The sequence below is a fragment of the Triplophysa rosa genome, linkage group LG9, assembly GCF_024868665.1.
Source record: "Triplophysa rosa linkage group LG9, Trosa_1v2, whole genome shotgun sequence".
NCBI classification, from domain to species: Eukaryota; Metazoa; Chordata; class Actinopteri; order Cypriniformes; family Nemacheilidae; genus Triplophysa; species Triplophysa rosa.
In genome coordinates, this window is record NC_079898.1 from 21,020,548 (window position 1) to 21,042,579 (window position 22,032).

At 39.8% G+C, this 22,032-nt stretch overlaps 1 protein-coding gene across 6 annotated transcripts; it reads right to left on the reverse strand.

The window, feature by feature from the left end:
• Window positions 1-1,324: 1,324 nt before the first annotated feature.
• On the reverse strand, window positions 1,325-21,968 carry actn1 (actinin, alpha 1). 6 transcript variants are annotated; one of them, XM_057341900.1, is made up of 22 exons: window positions 21,568-21,968; window positions 13,938-14,052; window positions 13,237-13,356; window positions 12,471-12,557; window positions 12,272-12,359; window positions 12,047-12,125; window positions 11,205-11,286; window positions 9,999-10,084; window positions 7,754-7,846; window positions 7,157-7,387; window positions 6,692-6,839; window positions 6,425-6,575; window positions 6,102-6,210; window positions 5,880-6,020; window positions 5,560-5,742; window positions 5,079-5,213; window positions 4,783-4,962; window positions 4,210-4,356; window positions 3,249-3,329; window positions 2,939-3,004; window positions 2,287-2,445; window positions 1,325-2,186 (listed from the first exon to the last, which is right to left on the reverse strand). In XM_057341900.1, the coding sequence occupies exons 1-22, from the start codon at window positions 21,706-21,708 to the stop codon at window positions 2,028-2,030; spliced, it is 2,781 nt and encodes a 926-aa protein (XP_057197883.1). In that variant the 5' UTR covers window positions 21,709-21,968; the 3' UTR covers window positions 1,325-2,027. The 6 variants fall into 6 exon arrangements, with proteins under 6 accessions (XP_057197883.1, XP_057197882.1, XP_057197887.1 ...); XM_057341899.1 differs by lacking the exon at window positions 9,999-10,084 and adding an exon at window positions 10,574-10,659; XM_057341904.1 differs by lacking the exon at window positions 3,249-3,329.
• Between the last annotated feature and the right edge of the window lie 64 nt (window positions 21,969-22,032).

The window sequence follows — 22,032 nt, forward strand, 5'->3', positions numbered from 1 at the left end:
TACTCTCAGCTGTCATGTCTCGTTGTTCAGAGGTTACCACAGCGAGCAGGATGCAGTTCATGCCCAGACCTGATCGAGCTGAGAGAGGGAAGCGGCGACCTGACAAGAGCTGAGATGATAGAGCTGGATAAAGAAGGACGCGACAATTTGACAAGTCTTGACTACAAAATTTCAACTGTTACTAGATTATTAATGATAATCTTAATTTACCTAAATTTATTATATATTTTTTATGATTTTAGCTCTTTGTAATGATTACGGCTGAGTTTTACTTGGTGCAGTGTAGAAAAGTTGATTTGTGGTGTTCTGAATCACTACTAAGTAAAAAAAACCTGATCTGAAGTTTTATATACTGCGGAAAAAACAGATCAGTGGTACAACTCTGGTTAGGCTCTATAGGGCAGTTGTGGCCTAATGGTTAGAGAGTTGGACTCGTGACCAGAAGGTTGCCGGTTCGATTCTCAGGTAACAGGTAGGTAGCAACGCAGGTAACAACTGAGGTGCCCTTGAGCAAGGCACCTTACCCCTACTTGCTCCCCGGGCGCTGCAGTGATACGGTACTCTGGGTGTACGTGTTCACCACTTGCTGTGCGTGTGTTCACTACTCTCTGGATGGGTTAAATGCAAAGGTTGCCTTGTACTTGTACATGTGCAATGACAATAAAGTTTAATCTAATCTAATCTAATCTAATCAAGCACCAACCCAGCTATGCCGACCAAGTCTATAAACATATATAAATACAAAAAATATATATAAATATATAAACATTTCACGGTACAATAATATCTCGATATGAATACCACGATACGATATTTCATTTTTGTGCAGGGAAAAAACAAAACAAATGAAGACTTGGAAAAATGTGCCATAAGCCACGCCCACGGATCTGACTCGAAACGCCAAGGATTTAGTGAGAGCCGCAGGGCAGAGCGCAGTGCCGCATGGGTTGATGGGAATTGTAGTTCCCGCTTCCCTCAACTCGCTCCATTCGGCTGAAAAAAATACACTTTACCTGCTAGATCTATCTTCATGCGACCACGATGATATCGAAAAAATGCTATCTCGATACTTCGATATTTACAATACCGTTACATCCCTAGTATTATTTCATTACTATATCATAAAATATTCTATTATACTGAGCAAGACGAAGATGATTGTTTCTGTGGTGTGAAGCTCATTTATGAAAATATTGTTGCTTTTATTAATTGTATATAAAAATGTGTGTCTTGCTTAATGGGAAACACCGTTACATTAATATCATTCCATCGGTGAATACTTGTTTAACATTCAAGAAAAGCCATTAAAAACACAAACGCACACAACTGTGATTGTTTCTTTATTTAAATTTATTACTTAAGTTTTTTAATCAAGTGAAGAAAAATACCTTTTTTTGTTCTGTATAATAAAATATGTTAACTTTATTCCTTTATGAAGAGGAAAAACAAACAAACGAAATAAGAAGTAAAAATACAGAAAACATTCCTCCCAGGGGAAGTTTTCAATGTTGTGCCTGAAAGCAGAAAGGGGAAGGTCAGTTTATGAAGTCTGACTTGCCATCACAATGTAAAGTCTCATCAACAAGCATTAATACATATATATATATATATATAAAAAGCAAATCAATCAGAACCACATGGTCATGCCGTTTCACAGGGGTCACACCAGATACATAAAGCACTTTAACTGCCTCTCTGTGACTCGTCCACTCACGGGGATTTACACTTTCTGGATCAACAATCCTCAAGATAGGCAAAACAGACTTTATAAACATGTCTGGAGAAAGAGAAGGAAGTTGTTTATGACAAACGGGATAGGGCTGAGAGGATATAAAAATGATGGAACGTCATTAAGGAAGATGCTCTGATTGGCTGATGTGGGACCAGTTCTGCTGCTCTGCTTGAAGAACCACTTTTACTCTCATAGTGTGCGAGCTATGTGTGTGTGTATGAATATGCATGTTTTTGTTTTAATTTTCTGTGTTTGTATCAGAAGGCAGGCTGACCACACATTCAAGGGTCATGGTTCAGAGGTCACTCTCCCCGTACAAGGCGGTGGAGAAGGACATGTAGTCGAGAGCCCCCGGCATGGCGTCAGGGCCTGTGTAAGGCGTCATGCGGGCGATGCAATATTCCGCCTGGTCGGGAGGAAGTTCACGCCTCAGCTCATCTGCCAGGATATAGTTCTACAAAAAAGGTTTGAGATTAATTATAATCTTCATGTGACAATGTAACACATTTCAACCTATTTGTTGTTGAATTTGGGGGAAAATAAATATGTCGTACCTTGTCTCCAGCAAGGACTTTAAATGATGCCATGACCTGATCAGCAGTGTCTGTGTCTGCGGTCTCACGAGACATAAAGTCTATGAAAGCCTGGAATGTGACCACTCCAAGTCTGTTAGGATCCACAATGCTCATGATACGAGCAAACTCTGCCTCTCCCTAAAACAAAAGAAAAACATTAAATAATAGAATAATTACTGTTAATATTTATCATCTAATAATAATTATTAATAATATAACATAATTGAAATGAAATGTAAACACCATTAAAGCTATAAAATGTGAAATGTTTCTAATTGTGTTACCATAGCAACATACTAAGCAACTCTATAGGTCAATTTCAGATGATAAATTCAGATTCAGATGAAAAATCCTAGATTTATAGATTATACGTGGATTACATAGATTATAACTCACAGAGATTCTGCCTCTGATCATAACCAGTTTACACATGTACATGTACGTAGATTATAAAAAATGTAGCTAAAAATCTTATAATCTTTACCTGATTATACTCCACAGAAATAAAACTTTAGTTCTTTAGATTATAATCCATGGAGAATATAACTGTTTAAATAGATTTTAACACATGTACATTTTAACTCAGTTCAACCTGATTACAACCCGTTGAGATTTTAACTCTCTGCTTTACCATATTATAACCCATGGAGATGAGGCAGGCTCGGAAGTCTTCTGCATCCATCATGCCTGTTTTCTTCTACAGGAACCCACAAGGGACAGACAGAACCCAGAAGTAGCAGTGAAGAAAAGTTTGATGAAGGGGAAAAGGATGGGAAAAGCAAAGAGGAATTGTAAGAAAAAATTTTAGAGGAAGATTTCAAATGACATGTTCGGAAAGTGGAAAACGTTTGAGAGGAAAAATAGGAAAGAGAGAACAGAAAAACAAAACAAAAAGAGAGGTTAATGACAGGACTCCCTGGCTGGTGTTGGTGTGTGTGTACCTGTGCGTCGTTCCCGATATCGAAGCCCAGACTGATAAGGCAGGCTTTGAACTCCTCGGCGCCCAGCGTGCCCGAGTGATCCTGGGCGTTGGAGCCGTGGTCAGAGGTCAGCAGCGTGGACATGCAGCACACATGTGTGGGGGGGGGGGTGAAGGAATGTCATGCAGACATGTGGAGGGGTGGAAGAGGGTGTTGATCCATGCAGTGGCAAAGTGACAAACGAGAAGACAGAGAAAAGTGCACAACCGTTAGAACAAACTGTGCAGTATTGTGCTACGAGTGAGGGGAAGAGTAACTGTGAGAGAAGATCTGAGTTGTGATGCTGTGCTCTGTTACTGTGCTCTGTTAACTCTGCTGTGTCGTTTTAACAAAGTTAAATTGTGTTTCAATGTCTTGTGTGGGTTTTAGTGTGCCGTTAAGGTGTAGCATGGCAGCGTTTAATCTAGTGCTTGTACGGGAGACATATCCAACAATTCAACTCTGTTTACAGGTCAATCAGGTCAATTGTACAAAGCCATCTTGAAAATTACGTATTGTTTATACTACAATGTAAATATGTAAATATATTTAAACTCATGTGCCATGATGTCTTGATTGGAAGTAATGTATCTTGGTCATTTTTTCCTTTTTCATTATACTTGTCTTGTGTCTCACATTGATGTCTTACGTCACGGGCTTGAGGGAAATGGAATTTCAATCCACTGTATGTCTTGTATTGACAATGAATCGACAATAAATTTGACTTTTAAAAGCGTGCCAGCTTCTAAACTTAAACATGTGTGTGTGTTATTACATTACTCTGTACAATTTCTGAGGAGCAGTACCACGCTCAGCTGTACCATCTGTTCTGTTTTCTTCTTTCATTCTTCTGGATAAAGTGAATGTGTTATGGTTTCAGAAATCCTACTGTTCTGAATCTTTTACAGCTGTATTGTACTGGACTGTGCGGTGTGATACTGACTCGGTCGAAGTGGTTGAACGAGGCTCTGAACTCATTCATTTGTTCCTGGCTGATGCCTTTGGCGTCACGGGTCAGAATCTGGTTCTCGATCTCATTAATGGTGCGAGCGATGGTGGTAAGAAGCTGCTCCCATCCCACACGGATGTGCTACAGAGGAAAAACAGATGTCAGATGCACTGGGGTGTTTAAAGGTCCAGTGTCATTTTTTTACAGAAATGCAATATAATATACATAACCGTGTCTTCAGAGGTGTATAAAGACCTTACATAATGAAGCATTATGTTTATATTACCTTAGAATGAGCTATTTCTATCTACATACACCGTGGGTCCCCTTACATGGAATTCATCATGTTGTTTCTACAGTAGCCCTAAACGGACAAACTGCTCTACAGAGCGCCTTTGGTAAATACGTTATCTCCTTCGGCAAAGAAGCGAAAACATGAAAATATCTTAGTCCTGTGTCAGCCACCGTAGTGCCTCGAAAGGGAGGGGTTGAGTGAGCCGTATAAGTTTCATACGCTGGACCTTTAACATGTTTAGTCAGTATTTGAGAGTTAAAGTGTCTCAATACCTCCATGGTGTAGTTTGTGTGTTTGTTGTCGAAAATAAGCGCTTCCTGTATGAGTTGGTGGTCTCCCTCTAGCTGGTCGATCTTTGGTTTGTAGTTGACTATGCTCTTCTCGTACTGCCGCAAGTGGGTCAGCTGATCCTCCAGGGTGCCGTGCAATTCGATCGAGATCCGGCCGATTTCCTAAACGCGGCGATTAAAAAACAATTTAGATAACAGAACGACACAATTCAGCCTCAATGTGTCCACAACATCCTTTGAATGCTATTTATTATCTGTTAGTAAAGATCGTGTATCACCTCCATCTTGTTCTGAATCCAGGGCCCGATGACATTGGCCTGATTAGCGAATTGTCTGCGCAGTCTCTCATTATTCTGCTGACGGGCATGTTCCTCTATCAGAGCCTGATCTCTCTGGGGTACTAGCTGACGCACCTGGAAGAGAGAGTGTGTGTGTTGAGATTAATTAAGCATCTTTTCCTTAAATTTATTAAACATTATCTTATATATGTTACATATAAAACATTGAATTATTTTATTGAATTTAAACTCATATTTAATTTGATAGCTTTTTTGTACCTTGTATTTTCAGTATGATTCATTTCCCAAATAATTATATTTAAACTTATTTACATTTTATATAGTAGCTTATGCTTTATTGCTTTATTACTTTATTGAATTTAAAATATGAAATATGTACTTTTCTTTCATGGTCTGAAAACTGATTCGCTACTGTTTTTCCAACATAGCTTTACTTTCTGAAGTGGAACTGTGTTCCAACCTTATCCCATTTGGTGTTGATCTCCTGGGGGTCGATGGTGGTGTATGGGTTGGTGCCAGCCATGTTGACGTGGTATGTCTGCACAATTTTAGCAATTTCATTATGGATGCCGAGGATGGCCTGTCTCTCCTTATCCGCCTCAGGCAGAGTGGCTTTAAACTGCTCATGGGCTGTGCTGAGACCCTGATTCACACACAAGGAGAAAACAGTTTCCTCTGTAACTTTTAACCTTATATTTTTAAATGTAAAAATTGCCATTTGATAAATTACTTAATAAATGCGTAAGTGTATTTGTGCAAAAAACTAAATGAGATGAGTACCTGTATCTCCTCAATTGTGTGGACAATAAAAGTATCCTGCAGGTCTTCCATGGCTCCCTCCATCCAGTTGTTAAATGGCGCCGCCCTTTTGGCAAACTCCAGGTACAGCTGATCAATTGTTTCCAACAGTTTTTCAGTCCTCTGAGGAGACAGAGAGCTAATTAGAACCAGCAACCGAAACACAACATTCATTGCAGCTGATGGTGTTTTAACAGGTTTTACCTTTAAGGCCTCGCTGCGTTTCTGAGTCAAAACTCCCAGAGAATCCCACTCATCACAGATCCGTTGGCAGCGAGCATTTACACTGGGAGAGTCATAGTACTCTAACTCACTATACAGAGAGAGAGAGAAAGATCAATATAAAGTATCTGTATAGAACAACATTTTAAATTCACCCAAAAGTGAAAATGATGTCATTATGATGTCTTTGTTTTAAACCATTAACATTATTTCTTTGCTAATGCTTTCCTTGTTAATGACAGAATTTTCTTTTCGTTTAATGAATGATATAGTGTCTGATTCTGGTTTTTGTTGTGCTAACTGACTTGAGCTCCTGTGCGATGGCAGCGATCTGCTCTACTCTGTCCTGATGAGCCGCCAGGTCGCTCTCAAACGCCTCGTGCTTCTTCAGTAGAGCTTTGATGTCAGACAGGGATGCTGTCTCGTACTCTTTCTGCTGCAACATCTCCTCCTTACCTACAGGGGGCAGCAAAGATAAAGCACATCACAGGTGAATGGGCACACAATGCATTTTTTTAAACCAAAAATTCTCGTATTCTTGCTGTGTTGTTTGTGCGTTTATGTAATGATACCTTCGGTCCAAGCCTCGTGAATGGTGGCTTTTTGGCGGAATTTCTCAGCGAGATGATCAAGTCTTTCAAGTCTGCGGATCTCGTTCAGTAGCCATTCTTCATAACCCTTTTCTCCTCCCTCTAGAGCCCCCCAAGCATTGGAGATATCCTTCAAACATGTAAGATTAATTACAGAATTGAATTGTATTCAAACTCTTCAAGAAGTTTAATGTTCTATATCTTATACGGCTAGGTTTGCAAAGCGCTGCGGGTTCACTTTATTTTCACATTGACAATTCTGTTTGCTTGTTACAGGTTAGTACACAATGAAAATAACCCACATCCACACTGAGACAGTTTGTGGAGAAAGGTCACTGAGCAATGTTTCTTCATTCAGAACAAGCGCAACTGAAGGTCAACATGAAGATCAATGACTTTATCGACTAAACTGGATACTGAGTTTGTGAGTTTACTGTATGTGCTCACCGAGACCATCTTCCCCTCCGAGGGCATAAATGCGGGCCGGTTGCTGAGACGCAGTTTGGTTTGCAGTGTGTTGAAATTGATCTCCAGTTGACATTTCTCCTGAACTTTTGGTGGTTTGTGAAGTCGCCGATAGTCCCGGAAATCCTCCAACTTCTGCTGCATGGCCTGCATGGTGTTTTCAGGAACGCGGTTCTCCAACCATGGGATGGTTCTGCGAATCCACTCCAAGAGCTGGAGACACACCAAAGGACAAGGTCACCAAACAGAGGAAAAAAGACAAAAATGTTCAATTGGGAACATACAGAATGAACAAAATAGATAAGGAGATACAAAATGAGAGAAAGAGAGAATTATCAAACCGTGTTACAAATATGTTTCAATTATTTTTTACCATAACCATATTCATTTCCATGACCTTTCCAGGCCTAAAAATCTACATTTGAGATCTCAATGGAGACCTTCTGGAGTCATTATGCATTATACATTTCTGTTAAGTATTTCTAACAATCAAACATGGCCCTAAATGAGCACAGATGGATACGTCAGGAAAGGTGAGACGAGGAGTGGTCAGGAGAGGACATGAATGAGTGTGCTCACATCACTGGCTAGTTTCTCATAGTCTTCCATCAGCTGCTCGTTCTCCTGATTGACAGCCAACACTTTGCAGATCCGATTGGCTGCCGTCTCGGCCTGAGGATGGAAAAACAGAGTGAATCTGCATCTGTTTCTGTGGAAACCGCATCAGAGCTGAGATGCTCAAGTCTCTAGAGTTACCAAATAGCTACTATTTTGAATGTAATATAACCGTTTCATTGTATTTGTATGTAGGGAGGGAATGGAGAGGGATAAGGAAGTGATTTTCAAGTCTAAAAGCCAGAAAGGAAGAGGGGAATGCAATGATAAGCTCAGTTTAGCAATTGCAGTGACATACAATTCAGATCTGTCTTCCAACAGCAGTTATGTTTTTTTGTCAGGCGTTTTCTTTTTAACTAGAGAAAAAACAGTGTGCTCCTAGTGTATATACATATGTATATATATATATACATACATACATATACACACACACACACACACACATATATATATATATATATATATATGCAAAGTATATATATATATATATATATATACCGTATATATATATGTTAAGCAGAAAAACATTTTATTGAAAGAAAGTCAATCAGAAGTGTAAACATTATTTTCATTTTAAGTTTTATAAAAAAAATCTGTCACACTATTAAACATGAAATTAAAGGAACAGTTCACCACAAATGAAAATTCACAATTTACTCACCCTCTTGTCATTTTAAACTGTATGACTTTCTTTATTCTGTAAAACACAAAAGAGGATATTTTGAAGAATGTTGGAAAACTGTTGCTACCTTTTGACTTGCATTGGTGTCCATACAGTAGAAGTGAATGGGGACCAACAGTTTTTGTCTACCAACATTCTTCAAAATATCTTCTTTTGTGTTTTACACAAGAAAGCCATACAGGTTTGAAATGACATAAGGGTGAGTAAATGATGACAGAATTTTTATTTTGAGGTGAACTATCCCTCTTTAACTCTTTAAATGTCCTATATTGTTATTCTGTGCTGAGAAAACATTATACCAAAGAACAAAAATATCAAATAAAACTCACTGTCATTTTCTCGGATTTCATGATTTTATAATACACAAATATAAAAGGAACGTCACTCTCAAGACATACAAGTTATCTATACAGAGTAGCTGAGTTTTTAGTCTACATGTCAATAAGACGCAGTAGTGTTAATTCACAGGAAGTGAATTAGCTTGTGTTATTCAAATACGAAATCTGTATCACTTCAGTTAAAAGATCCACAAACTGACTCTTGTAAGTATCCTTGTAAGTGTGTGTTTGTGGGACAGAATGCAGCGCCTGGTAAATTTACAGTCACACCACACACTGAAGTTAACGCAGCCTTATAAGAGCAGCAGGATTAAAGTATGCAGAGATTATATGAGAACATAAACACAACCAGCCTGTCGAAACTGTTTACAGGGGAATGTTAGTCATCAGCTCTGAAACGCTCACACAGAGTTGAGGGAACCCAGCTGGACGTGATGATTCAGCACGGTGAAGTAGTAACTTTACTCCTGTAAGTGAGAAGCATGCTGACTCTGAATGAACTGATTCAGATTCATAAGTCTGTCTGAAGTGAATCCAATTCATGAGTCTATTTGAACTGATTCAAATCCACCAGTCTGTCTGATTATACACAGCTTCTATGAGTCTTTCGAAACTGTCTCGGACTGTCTTTATACCGCAGAGCTGTAATACTGGCTGTCGGTACACCTCTAAATTCTGTGTAAATATGCGGTGCCAGATAAAAGTTGTGTCAGCATCTATTTTAATCTCTTAAGTAAACAGTGTGACAGTTGCTTTAGAAAAGCTGTATGAATGTGTTCAGTGTGGAGATACTAAGTTGGGTGTATTATGTAAAACAAAAAGAAAGATTCGAGAGAAACACAAATAACTGTGCCTTGTGTATATTTGACCATGAAAACTGACCTTTATCTAATTTGTATGATGTTCAGCAATATCTCTGCACACTCCCACAATCCCACAGCTAAACAGGAAATTAGTGTCATGCTGCAATGAGATATTTGTTTTGATGACATCATCAGAGACAATTGTACCATCACGGTTCAGAAGAGCTGTCTGTAATGTCTGTATGAGAGATCCCATCTATTTTTGTCTTTAAACAGGTATCTGAGTTGTGGGGTCTAAAGCAAACATCTGATTGGCTGTTGTGAGTTTACTGGGTTGAAGTGGGTGAAGTGAAAGCTCTGACCGGTTGTTGTCAGTCTGCGCTCACCTTCTGTTTGCCTGAGAAAGCGTGGTAGTAACATGACACATATGTCATGATGGCCTTTTCGTCGGGACGTAACGTACTAACGATATCTGCCCAGGGAAAGAGAGAGCGGGAAGAGGGAGAGAACAGAAAGGGAAGAGGAAGGGAGAGAAAAAAGCACAGAGTAAAAGACTGCAAAGACTCAAAGGTAAACAGCCACAGTTCCACAGAAATGATAGAAGGCATGAAGAGGTCTCCAGAATGTCAAAACATTCAAGTCTCTAAAAATATTTTATTGGAGACTGGAGACACGCTCATGCCTTTATCACAAGACTTATTTTCCTTCATGCAATAGGTGGAAAGACTCATGCGACTGTGGGAGGAGCCTGAGCCCTGAGGGGCGGAGCTTAGCGCTGCAAAGAGTCAAAAAGAGCCGGACTGTTAGGAGAGTAGTCACAGTAAGGCGAAACCACGACATCCAGTAATCTCTGCTAATGGTTATCACAAAACCCAGTGAGCGGAAACAGAAAGGGAGGGGCGTAAAGGGTGAGTGAGTGTGGAAGTTTAGGACATTGGGAGGGGGCGGGGCCCTGTGATACCTTCTGCGCCCCAGAGAAGGCATGGTAGAAGCTAGAAACGTAGGTCATGATGGCCTTCTCATCGGGCCGGGCCGTACCAACAATATCTGCAGAGAAAGAAGGGGGTGATATTAAAGTAACGAGAGAATAAATGAATAACCAGAGCATTGCACACACAGACACATAAGTCCCGTCTGAGGTGACCTCCTGTGTAAAGAAAAGGTTATAAATGTGAAAGAAGACAACAGAACCATCATATTTTAACTATGCTGTTCAAAAACACAGAGCTGAAATTAAATATAATAGAAACTTTATTACAGTTTTGCGTTCAGGAGAAAGACACACTGTAACAATGCTCTGAAGGTAGCAACGATTTTAAGAATCCAAACAACGTTTTTGTAGTAAGGTGGCAAAAAGTCTAAAAAGACGCCACAAGAGCAAAACCAGTAATACCAGTGCATTGAAAACACGAAAAAATATGCTTAAACAGGCCATATGTTAAGGAAACATCCACAATCACGGCTTCAGTAATTCAACCTCCACAAGCATATACTGTACCTGCACGACTCCTACAGCTCTATATTTAGAGGTCTAACCTAGTTTTACAGGGACGCAGAACACAGAAGACCTTTTCTATCTCATTATGTCTTACCTTCTGCATCCAGCATCTTAGGGATGTCCAGGTATTTCTCAGCGACATCAAAGGCGGTGTTCAAGTTAGTCATTGGATCGTCCTGAGGGGCAAGAAAACAACAACACGTGGGTCCTTTTCTTTCAAACTGTTGGTGTGTATAAATGCATGTGGGTCAATGACGTATAAGGATTTTCAAAGTATCCACATTTCTTTGAGTTCTGGTGATTAATCATCTCATATTTTTGTTCTATAATTTTGTCTTCTTAAATTAACAAACTTATTTTTCCTAAAAATCGCATACAACTGATATAAATATTTAAAAAATACCGTTCACTTAAGCATACTGTATCAGAGATTCATATTTCAGCCACAAAAATTCAATATATTTTATTTTTCATTTAATAGAATTATTGATATTATTGGTCGTACCACATGATAAGTGGTCGTTATATGTCATTGACCCATGTATGTGAGGTTCAAAAACCACAAACTTACAATTGTACAATTTTCACTTTAAATTCATTTGTAATGATTAGATTTGAGTTGATATGTCGAAACGTGTTGAAAAAACTGTTTGGCATAAGTGCTTTTTTTGCAAAGGGTCATTTTACTCCACCCACTTTTGCTCAGACAATGTGCCCTTAGTACAATTAACATATTTCCTCTGTTTACACTTCTTGTTAATGGCACCTATAATTTTTTAACTCAAACTTTTGGGAGCAAACTGTATTTAAGGATCTTAAAATCAGGTACAAAGATTATTCCAGGTAATAAATAGATAGTAAATCCAGGGTTCTCTATGTGGTTTCAAATTTTTGGACCCTGCTGTTTATAGCCACAAGTTTGTTGCAATGCCTCACCTTGCGCAGTTTACCATAATCAATGAGCTCTGGGCGATGTCTGTGAATGAGTGCACAGAACCCCAATCCATCCTTCCAACTGACAGAAACAGAGAAAAAGAGAGAAAGAGAGAGGGGTGATATATGAAAGTCAAAATCAGTGTCCAGCTGCAGATCACTATCACTCTCGGTCTTTTACCATCATTGACTATGTTTCTTCCTGGTGCTCATTTACTGTCTGTTTACCTTATGTGGAAATTCTGAATGTTGACATTTTTGTAGGGAGCTGTTTTCCTCTGGCACCACAGCAGAAGACCTTCTTTAGCTGACGTCTCTGTACGCACACACATATACACAGAACCATATTAAACACAATCCCAACAATCGTAACAGGTCAAAGATAAACTGTACATTGTGTTTTCATTTAAAAGTCAATACAACATACCCTCCACTGAGATGTCCTGGATGGCAAAGCGGAGAATGATGGTCCAGATCATTCCCAGAGTCATTTTGGCATTTCCATCAACAATCTCTGAGTAGAAACGCACACACCAGCATAACATTTAACAGTTTGACAAATAATATCCTCCTAACTTCATTTATTCTCAAACCGAAGTTGCAAAATTGTATTTTATCTTATTTATAATAAAAGGACTATAGATGTGAGTGGGAAGTCCCCATTTAGATATCCAAGAAAAACTTGTATGTGTGTGTGTATGCGTGTGTTTGCCTTCCTTCTCTTCCTACACTAATCCCATAATACGCACACATGTCAATAAATGTGTCTGTGTATCTCATCTCAGAAACACAAACACACAGAAACAGCCCTGCAAGTCTCATACACACACAAACTGGTAACAGTATGTGACTAAGGCCAAGTGTTTTGTGGAAGGCTAATCTGTCTGGAATGCCACTCTGGATTAGAGAGAGAGAGAGAGCGAGAGAGAGACCAGATAACAGGAAAATATACACACACAAACTGTCAAATACAGCAGATCTAATATACGTCAGACATATACTACATGTGTAATCTATTTAACTTTAATTCTGCTGGAAGAGAGAGGGCCTAAATGTGATATGAGCGAGACAGAAGCACATTTTACACACAGACAGAGCGTCTGATAACCATTGATCCCACATGCTGGAACACTGAACTCGTGACCCTGGAAGCCTGCAGGATATAGGTCACTGATGAGTGGTGGGGGACATACCCTCTGCTCCAATAGAAACCAGTTTGACTCCTTTGCCGGCGATGAAATCCAGAGCTTTGTTCACATTGGAGATCTTATGGACTCTCATTTTTCCTCTCTCTGGTTTGGCCAAGCGCTCTCCTGCAGAGGGAAAGAAAGGCTGAATGTTCAGGCTCCATAATATTGTCACAAGTCTGTTCTCAGATGATTTAAACAGATACAAAAAACATACAAAATGATCTTCTTTTCCTCTAATTTATACAGCTTCTAGTGTGCAAATTGCATTTATAAAACGGTCAGTTCTGGTGCTTGATTCTGATTGGTTGAGCCGAGTTCTAAGCCGTTATAAAATACGCCCATTTATAACTGCTGACCACATTACATAGCCTAAATATCACTTTATTTACTTTATTTTATGACTCTTGCTACACTTATGGATTAACCGTTTTTATAAAAGCAATAAGCCCCTCGAAGCAGTGGGTTACAAGTGCATTCAGCTTCGCGTCGTGCCACAACGCCCTTAGCTGTTATAAAATGCACTGTAACCCACTGCTTCTTGGGGCTTATTGCTTTATTAATTCAATTGCCAAAAATTGCTTTGAATTTGCTAACTGTGCCTTCCGAACTTTCCATTGCTTCCCAAATAACAGTTGTACCAAAACAAACAGGAATACCACAATTTGAGGCTGTATGTGACAAATTTAGGCTGTGAGGTTACTGACCTGAGATGACCTCTAGAAGCAGCATGAGTTTGAGACCGTCTCTAAAGTCTTCCTCGATGTTTTCGATCTGCGTTCCTGCCTTTCGTAGATGAGAATTGCACCAAGCAGTAAATGTCTGAAAGCGAAATTAAGACCATGAGAAGAGAGTAGTAAACACAATGCAAAATTTCATTGCAATACACAATTCTGAAAAACGAGACAAAAATAAAATGTAACAATAAAATGCACATTTATTCTTATAATTGGAAATACAAAATATTACAAAAATACATACACAAAAAATACACACTTTATATTTTAAATACAATATGTGATCCTGGATCACAAAATCAGTCTTAAGTAGCACCGTGGAACCTTTTTAGTAAAAGCCAAAAATACATTGCATATTTCAAAATGATCGATTTTCCTTTTATGCCAAAAATCATTAGGATATTAAGTAAAGATCATGTTCCATGAAGATATTTTGTAAATTTCCTACCCTAAATATATACATTTTTTATATAAATTTTTATTAATATCCGTATATTAATTTTTTAATATTTATTTTGTGAGTGGATGGCCTGCTGCTACAGTGCCTCTGATTAACACTTCAAAGGCAATTTTCTCAATAATTTAGATTTTTTCGCACCCTCAGATTCCAAAGATTTAAACGGTTGTATCTCCGCCAGATATTGACATATCCTAACAACCCATACACCAATAGAAAGCTTAATTATTCAGCTTTCCAGGGTCACTTTTAAGTATATACGTGGTTTTAACTTCATTTCAGTAAATACATTAAAATGTTTGTTCAGACTTATCCTTCACCCATTTCATGTGTTTAATACCAGAGTCTACGATAGTTCCTAACAGGCATAGTCTTACTGTATTTCATCAACTTTAAAAGTATCATAAAATATATATTTTTAGTTTGTTCCCCAGAAGTGCCAAAAAACATAATTTAGTTTCTTTCTATAATCATTTCCACTTTCTCTGACCCCTTTCATCTTGTCCTAACCCAGCTTGATGCGGTAAAAGCTACGATAAAAGCTCTTTTATATTCATCTGAGTTTGTCTCACACCATGCCACATTTTTGTTTTGTGCACAGAGAAATTGCTCTTCAGCGGCTGGTTAGGACACAATGTTACAATTAAAGAGGCCATTTTCCCTGCTGTGCCTTTAGGACTTTTAATGTATGAAAACACCTCCAAGCATGTGTTATGAGCATGACAGGAAGAGAACCAGGTTTGGCAGACTTTCCCACATTTTCCCTTTATAATGAGTTCCTCTAGACAGAGTTTAGGATTAATAGCATCAATCCCACTTCCTCCATTTTACCTCCCTGCGCTGGCCGGGCCAAATTTTGTGAATGAGTCAATCATGCCTAACATAAATGATCACGAGGGTATGTGTTCTTTCTGGCATCCCTCTTTTACTTAGGAGAGCGTTTTGATTTCTGATATTACCCTTTTAACCGGTTTCATTTTATACACCTGTGTTACGCATATACTTGAATGTTTTGCTAATACTGTAATCATTTACAATCATGCCATGACTTTGACATGGAGAGAGAGCGAGGCAGTATGAGGGTTCTCCGGAGGTTGTCATGGCAGCGCTGAGTATCTGTGGCTTCAGGATTCTTCGGTATGTTAGCGGTCTGATGAGAAACAGCTGTGGTGCAGAACGGGAGCTAAACACACACACACAGTAACAAACGATTGATATGCCGCTTTAGGGAATCAGAGACAATTCTCTTTATGTACGTACAAGGATGGCTAGGGTTGGGTTTAGACGTAAAGATAAAGAGAAAATTCGGGATTCGTGCAGAATCTGAAACACGGCTATATGATGGGATACAACCCACCAGAGTTGGGTGGTCTGGGGTATGCGGTTTAATAATGGATTATGGGTAACAAGGGGCAGGCTAGGTGAGAAACAGTGTGGAATATGGCAGCTACTAGCAGGAAACGCTATAACATGGAAATTGGAAGTAAATGCGAGTCAAGCTGTGTTTTGGATAAATTCATGAGACAGTCAGAAGATGCTGTTTGGGACCACACACACACACAGCAATGCCAAGACATATATACTATATACAACAGAGTTTATATAAAGCTCATTAATGATACACACTTTAATATAACAACACAAAAGAGCCCCTAGTGTTCGTTTGTGTGTAAGCATACATGTAAGAATTCCACACTAAGCACATGCACGCAGACAAACCCAAATAAACCGCACAGAACACGCGCAAAGCCATGCAAAATACACACATACGTGCATATACAAATGCATGTAAATACAGTCAGAAAAGCAGCAGATCTCTGGTCACTCAGCAGGAATGCTGCTAGATTTCCTCACACCTACACAACACAAATCTTCATTACAGCTGAAGCGGGAGTCGCTCTGTTTTTCTTTTAACCCTCTATTTCCACCTATAACTTTCTTTCCTTTTCACTGCTCTCTTTCTCGCTCGGGTGTGAAACACAGCACGGATCGGCTCTTCTCTGGGGGTTGCTATAGCAACTAGGAATGCCAGAAAACCTACAAACAGTAGGTCCAAAAACACACACGGACACACAAACAAACGTCCCCCATAAATAGATCTGTTTATTGACGGCTGTAGTGAAAACATTGCTTATAACGTGGTCATAAAAAGTGTATTTTTAAGTAAAGCTTAATTTAAATGCTTTTTGTATGTATGTCACAAACTCGGTGAGAGGGATGAGAAAGAAGCATCTATAGACCTCTCGTCTCACAACACATGGCCTGTTTGCTTCTTTCATTAGCTCCGCCTACTCAGGTGTACAGCGTGTGACAGGTGTGACAGGCTACCAGTGTTAACAAAATACACACAATGACAAAATTGCCTGCAAAAAGACACTAATTATTCCTACATCTGCACTGGTGAAAAAAATCCTGTTTGAAGGGATCATTTATTCACCATCATGTCACTCAAAACCTGTATATGACTATATGACACAATAGAAGACATTCTAAGAAATGTCTCAGTGGTTTTGTGTCCATACAATGGAAGTCAGTGGGGGTTGATGTTGTTTACCATTCTTCAAACTATCGTCTTTGCTGAAGAAAGAAAATCATTTGGAATGACATGATGGTAAATGATCAAGAATTTCCATTTTTGAGCGAACTGTCCCTTTAAAGGTCCAGTGTATGAAATTTACCGACTTCTAGAGGTGAGGTTGCGAATTGCAGCCAACGGCTCACTCCACCGCTCCCCCTCCCTTTCAAAGCACTACGGAGGCTGACAAAGGACTAAGATGTCGTCACGTTTCCGCTTCTTTTCCAAAGGAGATTATGTATTTACGAAACGCACTCTGTAGTGCAGTTTGTCCGTTTAGGGCTACTGTAGAAACAACATGATGAATTCCATACAAGTGGACCCGCGGTGTATGTAGATAGAAATAGCTCGTTCTAACATACGCATCATTATGTGAGCTCTTTATACACCTCTGAAGACATTATATTGCATTTCTGTCAATAGATCCTCCAAAAAACTACACACTGGACCTTTAATATACAGTATGTAGTAAAACGTGTTAACAGTGTTTGGCGTAAGGATTCTTACAATGGATAAAAAGCTTAATCTTATTGTCTGTCCATCTGCTTTCATTCCTCATTGGTAATGCCTGCTAAGGAACACAAAACTATTGCTATTGGTTATACTTTAAATTGAACAAACCAAAACTGTGTCCTTAAATTATTACTTTTCTAAGTGTCCTGACTTGCACATGGACAACATTTTAAATCTACTTTTGTTTCTCTCTTTATCTGTTTGTGGGTTGTTGTCTGTTGGCTGTCTCCACCAGACAGGAAGTGCTGATCGACGTACAGCACTACAGCCATTTCCACACAAATGATCCAACTTCCCCTATACACACAGACAAACCACACCCTCCTAAGGTGAGCCTGTCTCTTATATTAACATACAGATGCAGAGTTCAATGGCTCATTAATAATCGTATCAACATTCAGGATCCAGGAGCTTCCGTTTCGAGCTAAACGCTGACTCGCTCTGATGTCTGCTTTTACATTAATTAAACCTCAGACACACTCTCTATATGTTTACAGTCTCTTGGCTTTGGTGAGCCAGCACTGCAGCAGATTAAAGCTGTAAGGAATGCTGCATTATGGGTATGCATTTTCTATGAGAGATAATGCAACCTGGTTCTGGATAAGTATGTCAGTCAGGCACAACGAACAAAGTCCAAGTTTTGAGCACATCATTAGGGGAGATGCAGCACGTGATGCATAATTTGCATGAAGAGTTTTACTTTCACTAAGATAGAAAGCCTGAATTGCTTTTTGACTGTACAAAAGGCAAAGCCTCGGGTGAAAGCTGTCAGACACAGTCAATAAAAACTTTTTAAGAACGGATCGTCCACACACAGACACACATCAACAAACTGCTTCCCACAGCATCTTCGTCTGGCTCGACAACACAGACACACACACACACACTCAGTAAATGAGATGGCAACATTTTCTACATTTTTGTAGATGTACTCAGACTGTTCTTTCATCGGCTGAAACGGCACAGTGAGAGATGCAGTACAAATCTTGACAACAAGGGCACGACAATTTATAACCCCTTTTACATGTGTTACACTGAGATCTCACCAACCACATTTGCTCAATAAATATTTTATTATTTTGGGTAATTGGATTATTCTTACACTGTGTAATACTCACTCAATTTACTATATTCTTTTATTTTTATGTCTGTTTAGCACATTTCTAAAAGCCAGAATTTCTAATTTAGTGGAAATGCAAAAACAGTCTGGACATTCCGTGTGGGCCAAGCTGACATGTAAAAACACGCTGTTGTCAATGGCTCCACAGAGTGTTGTAAACCCATCTTGACTGTGAGATCTGTGACAGATATCAGGAAACTTACCCCAGACCAACTAAAACACAAGCATTGGATCTCCTGGGACACTCAACTTACCCTCTCTAATAGAGGCAGAGAGAGAGAACAAGTGAGAGAGAAAGAAAAAGGCTTGAGACCAGCAAGACATATAGTTCTTTGGATTGAAGAAAGACAGAAGAGGTTTTAGACCTCCTTACATCAACCTTAAAAAAGCCACATAAATACACAGTGGGCATAAAAGTTTAGATTCTCAGATAAAAAATTTGAGTGTAAGAAAGGTTTTACTAGTGACATATTCAACACAGCTGAAATATTTTCTGTTTTGTTAAAGACCAACACCAGGGTTAAAGGCTAGAAGATATTAAAGGAACAGTTCGCCCACAAATGAAAATGATTTCATACTCACCCTCATGTCATTCCAAACCTGTAAGACTTTCTTTCTTCTGCAGAACACAAAATGAGATATTTTGAAGAACATAGGTAATCAAACAGCACTGGACCTTATTGACTTCCATCATATGGACACCAAACCACTGAGACATTTCTCAAAATATCTTTTGTGTTCCAAAAGAAAAAAGAGTCATAAACAGGTTTTGAACAACATGAGGGTTCAATAGGCTCAAGGCTTACCAAAATATAGTATCCTGGTAAACGTCTTGAATACATGGCAACAAATTTGCCTTCAAGCTCATATTTTCATACACAGATGAGTTCATTAAAAACTCAGGGGTAGTGCATAATGAAAATTGCTATGTGTTTAATTATAGGCCGGACTGGGCAGATTTTAACATTAGATCAACAAAATTGGGCAAAAATTTCGTGCAGGACTGTCTGTCTGAAAAATGGAGGATGAGTAACAAGGGAGTCTTATTAATAAGTCTGGGGCTTATTGAAAAGAACACTTTACCCTTAGGAATGAATGAGAATAGAAGATTAAATACGCTAAAATGTGAACAATGATGCAAAGGATGGACACTAAGACCTATTAGAACTTTGTTTAGGAAACGGTGACCATCATTCCTCTTAGATCGATTGAGAAAAGTTTGGATGGGGTGTGGCACTTGACCTCTTATATGATTGAGGAGAGAGAAAAAAAACAACAAAAAACGATTTCAGAAGTGGTCTCGCTTCTGAATCACATCACACCTGTCTGGCCTGAAGGGATTTTCCTCATGATGCATAAACTCTCAGACATACACAGATGGTAATACATGAAAAAATGTGTCAAGGTTGAACTTGCTGAAATACTTTCATGCATAAACACAAACTGCAGCCAGTCAGATGCTTTCACACACACTTTCTTAACTCAAGTTCAGATTCAGCCCATATGTTTTTAACTCTGACATTTTTGTGAGATGGAGATCAGGTCTGCCCTCTAGACCTGCAATGTGTATGTGTTTCTTTGCAGAACAGACTTCTGCTTCACTGTTGACCTTTCAGTCCTGTCAGAATGCAGAACAACCAATTTGTCTGACACACACACACACACACACAAACCCACGCATCATTAAAGTCACAGAGGGTGTTTAATGGGCAGCACATAGCATGTGTTTAAAGTGTGTGTGTGTGCGTGTGGTTGTTGTTAATGAACAGTGTTAAAATGATGGGTCATTTCTATGCACAATGCAGTGCTAGATGGGAATAACACATCAGGGCTTTTTTTCTATTTGTATGTGAATGTATGTGCACGTCATTTCCATTGACCCACCACTGATGGCTGATGTGTCCACACAGTACTACTGACGCGTAATTTCTTGAGAGGTTAATTTTCTATCTCTCTAAGCACTCAGTTGAGTAGATTTGAACATGTCTGATGTGCTGACGATTTTTTCATCATGGGTTTATAGCTGTATGAGCTGAACCCGCGCATACCTGAGCATGAGTCTTTCCTGCCGGTAGCTGATGACATCATTCAGGAGTCTACAAGCTTTCGAGGAGGGAAAAAAAGGGAACGGGGGAAAGTTTTCCAGCAGCAGTGTACGGGGTCTGTTATTACCATTTTTGGGCAGACTCGCTCCCTGACAAGCCCAGCCCAAACCGCAGCAGATTCCAGTACTCTTTTTTCCTTCCCGTTTTCCAATGGGGAGGAAAAGAGTGTGGGAGCGACAAATGTTTCACTCACATTTCAAATACTTTTTAGACTCGTATGCAAAATTTAACATCCGGCATCAGAAAGATTTTTATACACCCCTCCCCCTAACAAATGGTCAAACGGAATGCGTAACGGAACTGTCATGGGCCACACGTTAAAAAGCGCGCCGTGACCGTAAATACAGTGAGATCGTGCTCCGTGTGCGCGCATTGGATCATATGAGCCGCATCCACATCTCCCGCGCGAGGCTGCTGTCGCTGACATCTGTTGCGCGCACTGAGGGGAATAACGTTAGGTGGGCGCACGGTGTCCGGTGATCGGGGTCCGGGTCGTTTGACTGGGGGCGGGCCCGTAATAACGCTCAAATGAATGGACAGACGGATGTGAGAATAGAACATGCGCGATTCCGCAACAGATGTTCTTCAAGTTTCTTATAATGAAGACTGATGCCTTACAAATAGCGTCCCTATAAGACCTGATTACAGAACTCTCAGTGATAACCAAACACAATCAACCAAGAAGCAAATGCATGCACACGTCTCTATAACTCTGCCGCACCGGACAGTTAACGTTAAATCCCTGTGGTATCCACATTTCGTCACATTTTTACCGCAGGTTTGCACAGTGATCCTTTACACCTCCGTTAGGTGGAGAGATCATACCGTACCTTTCGCTGCTGTTTCTCCCAAGCGGGGTCGAGCAGAAGATCCCGGTCCCAGTCATCTTCCTGGGGCATGTAGTCGTTCTCTCCTCCATCGTAGTGATGAAGATGATGATGTTGTTGTTGAGGTTGATGATGGTAATCCATGCTGAACTGCCGTTCCCTCGGTCCTCCGGTCTCTCTCTCCTACAGAGCGCTGCCGCGGCGCAGTAAACACTCCCGTGCGCACTTAAAACGATGTGCAGTAAACTAACGGCCCGGTATGCTCACTGCCTTTCGATGCCTCGTTTTCCCTTCCCGTTCACTCGCTCAAAGTCCGTGCCTTTCTCGTCCTATCCGTTTTTCCACGGCGGTTATCCAGAGCAGCGAGTAGGCAGAACCTCCTGGACGAGCATCGGCAGCAAAACTTCACGGTACCAGAAAAAATAAAAAGGAACACGATGTGAGGTGTCTGATTGGCTACTGCGTAGA